This window comes from Ammospiza nelsoni, chromosome 13 (assembly GCF_027579445.1).
Source record: "Ammospiza nelsoni isolate bAmmNel1 chromosome 13, bAmmNel1.pri, whole genome shotgun sequence".
Classification (NCBI taxonomy): domain Eukaryota; kingdom Metazoa; phylum Chordata; class Aves; order Passeriformes; family Passerellidae; genus Ammospiza; species Ammospiza nelsoni.
In genome coordinates, this window is record NC_080645.1 from 13929880 (window position 1) to 13942175 (window position 12296).

At 45.1% G+C, this 12296-nt stretch overlaps 1 protein-coding gene across 2 annotated transcripts in view; it reads left to right on the forward strand.

The window, feature by feature from the left end:
* GNAO1 (G protein subunit alpha o1) overlaps positions 1 to 12296 on the forward strand; it is a 141231-nt gene that overhangs the window by 37856 nt on the left and 91079 nt on the right. For both annotated transcript variants that reach the window (XM_059481176.1, XM_059481175.1), the window contains exon 3: positions 11335 to 11476. In XM_059481176.1, coding sequence (XP_059337159.1) covers positions 11335 to 11476 — 142 coding nt within the window. The remainder of the gene's footprint in view (positions 1 to 11334; positions 11477 to 12296) is intronic.

Consider the following 12296-nt stretch of genomic DNA (forward strand, 5'->3'; position numbering starts at 1 on the left):
AAAAACTGTTCTTTCATCTTCCTCACAGCAGTTTTAGGTGGGAGACTCAGTGCTGATGTGGGGCCTTCCCCCATTGCTACAGGTAAGGATGTCTGGGGGCATGTGCTGAGTTAGACCAGCCCAGGCCTTGTCCTTCACTGGTATTTTCTCAATATCCGCTGCATCTGAGAACCACTGAAGGGTTATTTGCAGCCTTGTGGCAGGTGTCAGGGAAAAGCTGTAAAAGCTGTGCATTTGTCTTCCTTTCAGATAACCTGTTCTCTGAGTACAAGTGTAGAAGTTATGATTCAAATATATCCAAATGCATGTAATTAACCACAAGTGCAACACATCTCCTTCCTGCTGTGAAATCTTATTAGCAGTGTGGGCAGAATCCTAAAATACTGTATCTGTCAGGTTTCAGCTCAAATTCTTCAGCTTGGAAAGCCTCAGTGAGCAGACCTGAGCAGGCAGGCTGGGAGAGCTCAGAGCCATGACCTGGCATTACTGAGCACAGGGGCCCAAAGCAAGTTCTCACTACCCGTGCTCCATCAGAGCCAGGCTCCAGCTGCAGGCAGACTTCCATGGGCTCCAGTAAACACAGACAGCAGAAACTTTGCAGCCCCACTGTAAGAAATAGCAGAGTTAGACAGGCAAGGTTGGGGTTCTGCTGCCTGCAGGAGTGACAGAGGCCAAACTGCTGTTCCTCCATCCACGACTTGTATCTCATCTACAGCAGACATCCTCATTTTGACTGCAAAATTTTCCAGTGATGGAGGATCCATTGCAGTCTTCAGGGATTTTTCCCAGCAGCCAGATCCTCTCCCTCGGCCTGTGCTCTGTGGGGTGTGGTGTGATGCTTGATTACATCCTCTCAGAGAAAGGCAGCACATTGCAGAGCTGGGAACACCATGACTCAAAAATCTCTCAGCTGAGATTAGTGGAGGCTAATGTCAGCTTGGCAGCACACCCAGGGGCTTGTGGCAAGCACAGTGCTCAGAGATGGAGCCCCTGAGCTGTAATTGTGCCAGAGAAGATGGACAGGATACAAGGAATGCCATAATCGCTCTTTCCAGAATTGATTCCTTCTCAGCTTAACATGTTGAAACATCAAAAGTACTGAAAAACCCCCATCTGCCACCAGACCTAATCAAACACATCAATTATTGCTTCAGAAAGACAGTTGCTGCTAGATTTGATATCCCAAAAAAAGCAAAGCTGCTTTAAAGCATCTTTTTATTTTAGCTGAGTGTTTTCATGACAGCACACAATTCCTAATGAGCACTAATACAACTAGGACACACAGAAAAATATGTCAACTGTGCAAAGATCAGCTCCAGACACAGAAGAGAACTCTGAATGCCAGTGGATTTCAGTGGAAGGAGGGGCTTTGGAAGCCAGGTTTGTTGCATTAGGTTGAGGAACCAGGTACATTCTACCAAAGCCTTGCTTTGATACACTGAGAGAATCATACACTCATTCTTGATGTCTGGGTGAAATACACAGGGTTGGTCTTCTATTGTGGGTTTTGGTGGTGGTAGTGGATTGTGAGGATGAGGTGCATGGGGCAGTGAAGAGACTGTGCATGCCTCTTGTTTCCTCTGTTGTCCACAGAATATTTGGTTATGGAGAGCAACATCTGAAAAGGTTTTGAAAGGCAAAGTCACCTTGCAGCTTCAGATGAGGCAGATGGGAAACCAAAAATATTATTTAGGTTTGGGCAGTAAAACTGACATTGAACCCATTTGCTTCGTTTTTCAGGCTTTGATGATAGTTAATGACAGCTTACAGAAGTTGTAAGTGATCTAAAAAAGCCATAAAAAGCTGCTTTGTGTCCTTGTTCAGGGGATGAATTTAACAAAACCATTATGGGGCTTTAAAACACTATTTTGACTTTCTAGAACCAGCTGTGGGATGATGCAGCTGCAGTTGGATCCCCCTTGCATCTAAGAGAACATTTAAGAGGATTAATCCAAATAATTTTAATTCAACAAAATGACCTTATGTAACATTACCGAGGAATTAATGAGAATTCTCTCATGTGGGTCATCACCAGCCCAGTGGATTTTTTTCCCTGAGGGATCTCATTGGTCTCAGGCAGAGCATGGACAAAGTAGATTGAGTATGTGGCACATTGCATGGGATGAGACAATAAGTCACTCGGAGCAGGAACACTTTTTCCTTCACTGAATTATTATTTGGGAATGCACAACAAAGAATGCAGCTGTCAGCCTCCTCTGGTGCTATTTGAAACCCTTTTGGCTTCAAGGCTTTTTCCACAGAAAAATGCAATCTCATCTAATGCAAATGCTGCTGCAGGAATCTGTGTAGTCCAGCTGTCTTTTTTTAATCGAAAAAAGTCCTGATCTAATTGTTTTTGACTGTGTTTCTTTGCTGTTCTTACTGAGCCGAGCAGGATGCATATTAAAACTAATTAGGTCCATGTAGGGTATTCAATATTTGATCTTAATATTAAAGGCCCCAGGAGAGGGTACATTATCAAAGTTAACTGACTGCAAATTTCAGTAAAACCAAACTATGCCAGTGGCCTGACATTGCATAAAATCCAAGTCTGTGCTGCTCCCAGCTTTGTGCAGGACATGGGGGTCAGGGGCAGCCTCTGCCTGCACCCTGCTTCCACCCTCTGCTTCCCATCTGGGCAGATCTGCCTCTCAGGAGCAGAAGAAACTGATTTGGAGCAGGAAAAGGAGGGTCTGTGTGTGGCTTCTGTATTAGCGAATGTGCTGGGTTTTTCTTCCCCTGGCCACACCCCTATAGTGCCATCCCCTATTTGTGCTGTAGGGGAAGGTCTGAGGTTTAGGCTGGGGACTGAGCTGGGCACTGAATCCCTGCAGCTCCATGCTGGGAGTCAGATCCTGTGCCTGTGTGCATCAGTGTGCCTCCCCCAGCTAGCCCATAGTCTGGCCCTCACCAGAACCAGCAGCTCCCAAGAAAGGAGGAGCTCATTTATGGTCATTAACACTTGGGAGCAGGATGGTGCATCTGGGTACCGGAACTCCTCTGGGGACCAGTGGCCAGAAATCTCTGCAGGGAAAAACTTGTTCAGTTGCCTCAGGTGGGTTAAAGCACTGGTTTGGTTGACTGTGCAGAATTAGGCTTGGTGTGGGCAATGCTTATTGTCACAGGTAAGCCATGGGACAAGAGGAAATGGCCTCAAGTTGAACCTGGAGAGGTTTAGATTGGCAATTTAGAGGAATTGAAGGGGTTGTCAAGCACTGGAACAGGCTGCCCAGGGAAGTGGCAGTCACCATCCCTGGATGCATTTAAAAGATTTGTAGATGTGGATGTGACATTTGGGGACCTGGTTTATTGGTGGAGTTGGCAGTGCTAGGGTCAGGGTTGGATTGGATGATCTTTGAGGTGTTTTCCAACCTAAACAATTCTATGATTTTCCTGACTTTGTAGTGTTAAATTCCAAAGGATGATTACCTCCCTATTGTGTTGGGAGGAGTACTAGCACAGTAGCTGGCTTTGCTCTGCCTGCACAGCCTTGCCTTCTTTTGAAGTATCAGGACTAGTGTCTTTCATTCATCAACACTAATTAATTACTTTCAGGATGCAGTAGACTGTTTACGCTCTTGAAATTGTTTTATACACACACTTAAAAACAAAGTATTTCACTCCACTGCTTCCTGTTGAAAATGTAAATGCTGAAACAATCTTCACACTGCACAGATGGGAAGGTCATTGGTGCATCCCAAATGTGGGGTGCCAAAGCCAACCCAACACCCCAGTCCAGTGAAGGACACATAGCAGGAACCTCAGCATGCAGTCCAGGAAATCATCTCTCATTTCAGCTACAGCATTCAGCTGAAGCAGGGATCACCACTCAAGACAGCCCAAAGACAAAATTAGGCATTGATGCAGAACTCAATTAAAAAATAATCATAATAATTAAAAGAAAACTAAGAGCTACTTCCAAACACCCACAGGGCTGCAGGGACACAGCACCATCTTGGGAGTGCTGTACATGGTTCTAGTTTAGGGCTATATTATACTGGAAATTAAGAGTATTCTGCAAATATTTTATGCACCTGAAAACAACCTGAAATCAAAGGTTTTGGGGAAGATGCAGTATCTGACTCTTGTATGTCTGGAAGCTAATCATTGTTGGCTCAATAGCCACTTGTCTACAGACAAAAATAAGATGGTAGCAATGTAGATTCTGAGCAGACACAAGAGAGTTTCTTCTAACATCATCTTCAAGCTTTTTGGCCAGCAGTTAAGGTGCAGCAGCACATGGCTGGCTCTAAAGAGACTGCATGAAGGCATCAGAGGCACTTACAGGCATTAGGCACAAACTGAAGTGCCTTAGAGCAGCAAGAATGCTTCTGCCTTGTACAGGTCTGTGAAACTTCTGCAATTGATTTGGGTAAGCTTGGCCATTTCCAGGGCTGTAGATTTTGGCAGCATTTCAATCGCCTGATGGATTTGCTTATTTTTTAACGTGAACCATCTGGTTAGTTAGAATAATATCCTTGCATGCAAGAAATACTTTGGTGGTAAGAATTCAGTTTTGAGTGACCCAAAGGTATTTCCTCCAGCCAGAAAGGAGATTTTCCCCAGCTGGGTGTCTATCACAGGCCTTCATCAGTATTTCTTGGACCAGTGTTAAAAGTCCAGGTTGAAAAAATTATGCTTTTTAAAATGAGCTCCATTTGCAGTTTTTAGATGACCCTGGCTAAGGAAGTTGGTTTTCTTTTTTTAAAAAAAGAGCATGTAGGCAAACAGTCATCTTAATTTTCATCTCAGAGAATTTCTTGTGGGAATAGGATGTACAGCATGTCATCCTAGCGCAGCTGGGGGGAAGAAGAATGAGAATTTAGAGAGATTTGCACCCTGTCACAGAGGTTGAACTGTGCCTTTGCAGTCTTTGAACACAAGGTCATGGGCATCTGCGTTGATTTAGTTTAACATAATCCAGGAGTTTTTAATCGCATTTCAGGCTATTAAATGAGTGAGAAGAGAATCACTGGAATTTAGCTTCATAACTCCCCTGTAAACAAAGTTTTTAACCTCATATCAAGATAAAAATAAATTTAAAGTAGCTGATTAGCTGGAGATTTTCCATCAGAATTTGATCATCCTTCTCTCTACATATTAAAGGCAGATTTTGTGCTGTTTTTCCCCATTTGCAAACAAAGATTGCAGAGTTTTCTTCAGAATTAGAATTTTTCTTTTGACTCAAGCTCTGCCCAGCCCCACCAGAATAACCTGCCTGATTCTGGGTAGGAGACAGGAAAGATTATTTTTGAAAGAAAAAAGGGGGAAGAAGGGAGGGGATAAAAATCAGAAAAGTTCGCTGAGCAAAAATAGATTTTGTGACGTGTGTTCGTTCCAAGATTCCCCATCTAAAATCCATCGTGGATCAGTCTATACCATAAATGTGAATGTACTGATGGGACTCAACAGCCTGAGCAAAAATCTGTCTGTGGACAAATTCTCTGTTGTCCCAGTAATGCCACCTCCATTCTGCCATGGCCCTCCCTTCTACACAGCATTTTACACCCACCAGCATCATCTCACACCCTTTGCATTGTCCCACAGTGTTGTGTGGACTTGGAACACTGCACAGACCTGAGGTGGAAGGAGATGCTGCTGAGGATTCAGAGCCACCCAGGCTGGAGGGAACCTGCAGGTGCCACCAGGGTGGTGCCACTGCCAGCCCCAACCAGCTCAGTGCCCCAGAGCCCTGAGAGATGAAACTCCTTGCCAAGGCACAGGGCTCTGTAGGAAAGCTATGCAATGACCTTTAAATTCCTTAATTTGTCCAGGTGAAGGTGAGGAGCAGGTCTGCTTTTATAGGAACTGGACCGTTCATCTGTAAGGTATTTGCTTGTGATACACTTTGACTGTAATAATCTCCTGGTGATTTCTTGCCTGGTTTTATTCAAACAAATCACTGTAATTGTAGGGATGTGCATTGATATGAGAAAACTTCATTCAGCTGGAAACATCTTGCTGATTGAAAGTAAATCATCTTAGGTAAAACAGAAACAGTATGGGTTTTATTTTCTCTGGTAGGCAGTTGGAAGTTTATAAGTATGTCTTTCACAGTGATGCAGACAGTTTGAAGCCACACAAAGGTCCCTGAATTTTGCAGGAAATATTTCAGAGGCATTGGCTTGAGGTTTTGGAGTGATGACAAAGGGCAGGAGATGAGACAGGGCTGTGTCAGTTGGGGCATGAGAATCTGCATGTGAAGCTGTGAAAAGGATGAAGGCTGCTGAGCACTGGAAGCAAGAGGGGGAATCCACAAATCTCCACTGCTGAGCATGCCACTCCCTCCTTCTGGCCCAAAAAGGACAAGTTTAGGAAGGCTAAATGCCTTCAGGTCAGCCATGTTGAAGGAAATTCTTAGTGCATACTTATAGGCGCCATCTCAGGAATACAAACACTTCTCCTTGAGAGCTCTTGCAGGGCAGGTGAGGCACCAGAAGACAGGGAAAAAATGTAAACATGGTGCCTCTTTCTAAATATAGAGGGAGAAAAGAGGAGTAAGAATTATAGACCAGTCAACTTCTAGAAGCTTTCAAGAGAATTGAGCTATCAATCATGTAATTTGCAACCACCTAGGAGATAAAAAGGGAGATGAGTGACATACAGCATGGATTATACAAAATTAGGCATGTTAAACTAGTCTCATTTGATTTCTCAGCAGAAGTAGGAGAGCAATAGTTGGTGCCATATCTAGATTTTAGGAAGGGTTTGTCAGAGTTCCACTGGATTTTTAAAAAGTGACCTGGAAAAATAGTGCAGATAAACCATTCCAGGTCTTACACAAAAATGGGTGAGTAGTACAACTCATTCCCAAAGTATACAGTTATCAGTGGCTCGTGGTCAGAGCAGAGGACTCTGTCAGCCAAGAATCCTCTGGAGTCTGTGTCAATTTCTTTTTAAATTTTCATCAGTGAAGAATGGATGGAAATGCATCATTACTTACCCCTGGCAGTGATATGGAGCTGGTAGAGGTGCTTCAGCACATCAGAGGATAAACTTTACAGCTTCAAATGATCTTGGCAGACTGGAGATGTGAGGACTGGTCTAGTCTGGGGCACTGTACCTGCTTGAGAAGGTGTAGGGAAGTGTCAGTGTGTTGACTAAAGCTGGCTCAGGTTGGAAGGGCTGGAAGGAGAGCACCAGAATAGCTTGGCTGAACTGATGGATGGGAATGACGATGACTGTGGCCTCTGCTCCAGAAGGTTTTCAGGATGATGGACAAGTGTTTCCCTCAGGAGTGACCAGGCAAAGTGGCTCCTTGCTGGAATCAGCCCCCAGCTGAGCTGCAGCCCCAGTGCCCTGGTGGGCCCTGTTCAGAGCATTGTCCCACAGCCACAGGGGCCCTGGTGTCAGCAGGGACAGCACAGAACCATCTCTGGCTTTGCCCTCTTGGTGCAGTGGTTGTGGAGTGAAAGGCTGAAGGCACGTAAGTGCTTTGTTGAACAGAGGCCAAAGCAAGCTGCCACGCAGAATGCACCCCCTGTTTCCAAGTATTTCATTTATTTGGTAATTAAGCAATAATTGCTGAGGCACTGGGCACTTTAGGATTAATGACTTGCTGGGGGATGGCAGTAGATCTGATCTGCAGTGCAACCATTTTCTCCAGCAAATACCTGCTTGTTACTGCCATTCTGAAATGAGTACAACAACACAACCTGCCAACATATGGGCTTTGCTGTTAGCAGCTGAGGGATGGGGAGCAGGCATTAATGGGTACCTTAGGCAATCAGGTTGCTTCAGTTGTCTCTCACCATTCCATTCAGAGCACAGTGTTTTATTAGTCACTTGGTGAATGAAATGGCTTTTTAATTGCTCAGAATCACTTTTTTAAATTACAGCACTTTATCCCCCCTTTACAGCCCCTGGGAATCCTCTTTAATCCCTTTTCTTCCTTTGTCCTGGAGAGAACCAGTTCTAGTGTGGCAGAGAGGAATCTGCCTGCAGCACTTACCTTTGAAATTTGGACACTGGGAAAAATATATGCCATTTAGAAAACAAGAGATTTCACCTTTTTGGTGCTGAAAACCTTCTGGTCCCATAATTTGCAGGTTGATTAAGGAGTAGCCTACCCTGCCTAAACCAGTAAAGACTTTACAGTCTTGGCATGCTGCTCACTTCAGTTAGTTCCTACACCTGTATGTTTTTAATGGTCAAGCTCACCACAGCACACAGACCCCACTGCTTCTTGTGTCCTGTGCCACCAGGAGCTGGCTCAAGCCATGTCCTACAGCAAGATACCTCCCAGGAGTAGTGCTGGGGCTTTAAATGTCCTCCAGACAGTAAAGCACAACAGCAGGTGAGAGGAAAGGTGTATCCCAAAGAGGTGAGTGGCAGCATGAATGTTCCCAAAGCACTGTGGAAAAAGCTGCTACAGGGTTGGAGCCATCACATCATCAAGGCAAGCAAATGGAGAAACCCTTGTGAAAAGCATAAAGGACAATAAAGCAGTTTACAGTGTCCTAGCAGGCTTTGGAACAGGAGTCAGGGGGGATTTGCTCACTCAAATATTAGGTAATGTGCTCACTGCACGGTTAATTAATCCATAGGTACTTCCCAGAGCAGAACTTCCATACTGGCATCCACAGTGCTGCTTTCAGTCTCCACGGCTGCCTTCTAGAGAGATTTCAGGAACAATCAGGGTGTTTTCTCTCTGCCCCCTTTAAAAGTAACAGTTTTATTTCTGTGTTTGAGTGACAGCAGTGTTGTTACCCCGCCACAATTGTGTTCACTGAGGGATCCCAGAGCCACTCTCCATCCTTAATTCTGCCCCTTCAGCACAGGAATCCCTGTTACTCAATAGAGAACTTATGGGCTTGGAGTATTTAGAAGTGAAAATGTCAGTAATCAACTTCATGGCACAAAGCTAAAAATGGTTTAGACTCTGGTGAAGACCAGAAACCAAAGCTCACCTCTTTCCCCATACAGCTGTTCAGCCCTCTTTTTGCCTTCTGAATTCCTGAGTTGATGCCTGTCAGTAAAAGCCAGACACAAATCTTGCTTAAGCTGTGGGATCACTCCCATCTCCTCCATCCTGACCAACAGCTGGACCAAACAAATTTCAGCAGCATCCTCTTGAGGCCATTACACTGCCCTTTGTGCCTGTCCTCACCCTTTCTTTCTCCCCCATTATGTTTCCTTCCCTTAGTTCCTCAAAACCCAGCATTTAATCTTGCTTGCCCCAAAATCCAGCTATGAGCCAACCGTCCAGAAAAAATGAATTATTCCTGGTGATGCTTTTATGAACTGCCTGCCTGCCTCCCATGGGACCCCTGCTCTGCTGTGCCTTGTGCTGTCATGCTCAGAGCTGGGAGGAAGAGCTGCTGCACAGTCTCTCTTGAATTCAAACAGAATTGATGCAGATCCTTTTGCCTTGTGCCACCCATAACTCTTTGTGTTGACTGCTCCTTTTGGCAAAGAACACGTTTCCCAGAAGTTCAGCAACTTGTCTGGGTAACAGTAAATGATCCATGAGAACCAGTGCTGATACATGGCTCTGCTGCCCCACCTCCTTCCCATCACTCAGATGCCATTGTTCCAAACCTCACCACAATCACTGGATTCACAGGAAATAAAAGCTACAGAGTACAAGATCTGCTGTTGCCCATAACTCCATTAAAATCAAAACAAGCTATTGAAATTTTTTGTGCAAATTGTCAAGTCTGGATTTACTAAGTCAGAAAGATTTTCATCCACCTCTGTTCTCCTCAGCTTAGGTGAGGGGAACCAGCAGCCCCCTGTGCTGTTTCCAGCACACCAGCACCATTTGCCTTTGCTGGAGGGTACTCAAGCAGAGGGCTCTGCCCAGTTCCTCAGATCAGTAGCTTAAAAATATCCTGATCACCAGGATTCAAATCAAGTGATTTGAATTATTGTCTGTCTGAGGCTGTCTTTGCTTGTAGTCCTTTTTTTTCCAAGACTCAGGGGTTGTTGAGCAGCTCCTCCCAGGAGCTCAGTGTTCAGTGTTGAGTAAGCAAAGGTTGAGGTGGGGACAGCAGAGAGTCAGTCACTTGTGTTAGAAAACCTTTTTGTGAGCTTCACATCAGGGGAAGGAGATCTCTGTTTTGGTCAGCATGTTTCTAGCAGCCTTGTTCTTGGTGTAGTCATCTGTTAATAACTCTGGGCTGGCATGCAGCCCCATTCTCCATCCCAGCACTGGATCCATTGCAAGCTCTCAGTGTGAGCTACTGCTCCCTCTGTCCCAGGGGATGCCAGCACTTGTTGGGACCTTTGATGTTGTGTATCTGATTTAGAAAAAAAGGAATCAAAAATCCTGTTACAGAAAGGGTGCTAGGTTTCATCAGAGACCAGATCTGTCACTGAAGGACCCTCTGTTGTCCAGTGACATCTGAGGATGAGCAAACAAGGATTTCATTTTAGCTAAGCAGATGCTCTCTTCTGACATTTAAGACATAACTTATGTCTTCACTGGGAAGAATTATTGTCAAACACAATTAGTTCTGCAGATCCTAGCTGGTTTTGGAGACACATCCAGACTTAGTTCTGGAGTTACTTAGAGGTGAATAAATTACAGGAGTCAGTCTCCTGACCTAAGCAAGAGACTGCAATAACTTGCTCCATCATATAGTTCCTTTGCATAGTTTAATAGAGACCATTGCACAGCGCATCCAGCACACAGAGCTGGTGGACTGTGGGTCACATTCCCATCTTGTTTGGGGAAGGGATAACATAGCATTCCTTGAAAGCAAAAAAAAATCTCAGCAATTTTTCTAAAGGAGAGAGAAGGAGGGAGGAGAAGGTGTGGAGGGTAAGTATTTTAAGTGCTTCATAACTAAGACACTTCCCCCATCCATGCCTGAGTCCCCACGTGTACAGGGATATTTCTACTCTGGTCCCTTTTGTAAGATATCCCTGAAGTTACTATGAAAAGGACTAGACAAGAACTAGATGGTTTCTATCACTTGTTCCAGTGGTTAAGATCTGATCTGATGGTCATTTGTCCATGTTGAACATATTTCCATAGACCCTGACTGGGAAGGTAATGTAGGACCTGGAAGCCTCCCCCCTGTGACAGCTGAGCATGTGAACACGAGGTGCTCCAGGCTTCAGCATTTTCAGTTCATTTGGGAAGGAGGTACCATATGCACCAACTGTACACAAAACCTTCTTGATAGGGAGCAAAAAGGATGCTAATTCCAGCACTGGGCTCAGACACACTACTGGTGAACAACCAGAAAGGTTTAAAAAGAAATGCTGACTAAATTAAGCAAATCAAGCCAGCAGATGTGCTCTTCAGAAGAGCACAGCTGTCTTTTAAATGTCTCTCCCACTGAAATTACATTCTCAAGAGTTTTTTGTCCTTTGCCTTTTCCTCAGGATCATCCATGAGGATGGCTTCTCTGGAGAAGACGTGAAGCAGTACAAGCCAGTGGTCTACAGCAACACTATCCAGTCCCTGGCAGCCATTGTCCGTGCCATGGACACCCTGGGCATCGAGTACGGCGACAAGGAGCGACGGGTGAGTTCAAGCAGGGTGCACACACTCCAGACCAGGAACAGGAGGCACTTGCACAGTCTCAGGGCCTTGGAGGGGAAAGGAGGGAGGGGAGATTTACATCACTGCTGTATGCCTCCTGCACATGCATTTTGTACAACAGAGAGACAATGGCACATGATGTGCCATTTGTACACTTAGGCTAGGAAGTGTAGCCCTGGGGACCACTGTATCACAAAAGCCACAATCTCTTATGTCCTGGCTCTAGTCAGGCCAGGGAAGAAAAATAATCTGTTGTCTAGGGACAACCTAGACAGATCTACTGACAGATTTGAGAAAACAGTGAGAACATGAGTCCTGTGTCCTGTCTCCTGTGCATGTGCTGGACACACAAGCTGCATGGACTGATGAATCAGGGAGAAGTCTTGCTGCCATTCAAAGCCCTTCCACCAGCCTGCTAATGTAGGAAAGCTTTTAGGATTAACTTCACTGGGGCTTGACTGGCTTCTACTCACACATCCCCCATTTAAGTGTACCCAAACAGCAATTTCAGTTGCAAACAAGGGGATGTATTACTTCAGCAGGATTCGTATGGACAGGCTCTTAGGCAGCAGCATTGGCATCTGTCTTATCAGAACAGCTATGTGATCTTTGGCAGCCTTCTTGTACCACACACCTAGGCCAGCCTGTCCTTTTACAGTTGCTAGTCTGTGATTACTTTCACCAGCTCCCTATTTTTAAACAGTGGCTCCTCTGTGAGGTGCCCCTGCCAGCCTCTGCCTTGCATTTCTGGCTCAGACCAAGCCCACACAGAAGAACTCAGAACCCTAGAGTAGAGTCAAAA